Here is a 380-nt window from a genome sequence, read left to right as displayed (position 1 = left end):
AACTGAAAATGGACTTACAAATCCAAGTCAAAAAGATGAATATAGAAAATCCCCCCCCCCCCCCACACACACATTTCCCCCTCGACGACCCCCTCCCCAAGGGCGCGAGACGACCTTGCCCAAGACGGCCTACCACGTGGGTGAAGTAGGACCCCTCGGCGATGAAGGAGTGCGCCAGCAGGAAGGCGTGGTGGGCAGCAGGGTCCCGCGTGCCGTGGGCGAGAAGCACGCGGTTGCTCCCGAGATCGGGCGCGAGGCGGGTCAGGTCACTGTCCTCGTAGCGGCGGCCGGCACCCTCGCTGTCCTCCGCGCCCAGGAGGCGCTCGGCCCAGAAGGAGCCTGGGGGGGGGTTCAGAAGGGTGAACGGGGATGACGGCCAG

The 380-nt window shown here is 65.3% G+C and overlaps 1 protein-coding gene across 1 annotated transcript in view; it reads right to left on the bottom strand.

Annotated features, from left to right (window-relative positions):
* Nucleotides 1-380, bottom strand: part of LOC119590790 (inactive dipeptidyl peptidase 10-like) — a 39,595-nt gene that overhangs the window by 4,640 nt on the left and 34,575 nt on the right. Inside the window, exon 15 of the mRNA XM_037939503.1 lies at nt 134-339. Coding sequence (XP_037795431.1) covers nt 134-339 — 206 coding nt within the window. The remainder of the gene's footprint in view (nt 1-133; nt 340-380) is intronic.

The sequence above is a fragment of the Penaeus monodon genome, chromosome 27, assembly GCF_015228065.2.
Source record: "Penaeus monodon isolate SGIC_2016 chromosome 27, NSTDA_Pmon_1, whole genome shotgun sequence".
NCBI lineage: Eukaryota > Metazoa > Arthropoda > Malacostraca > Decapoda > Penaeidae > Penaeus > Penaeus monodon.
Note: the sequence above shows the minus strand (reverse complement) of the source record. Positions and strands in the feature narration are given on the sequence as shown.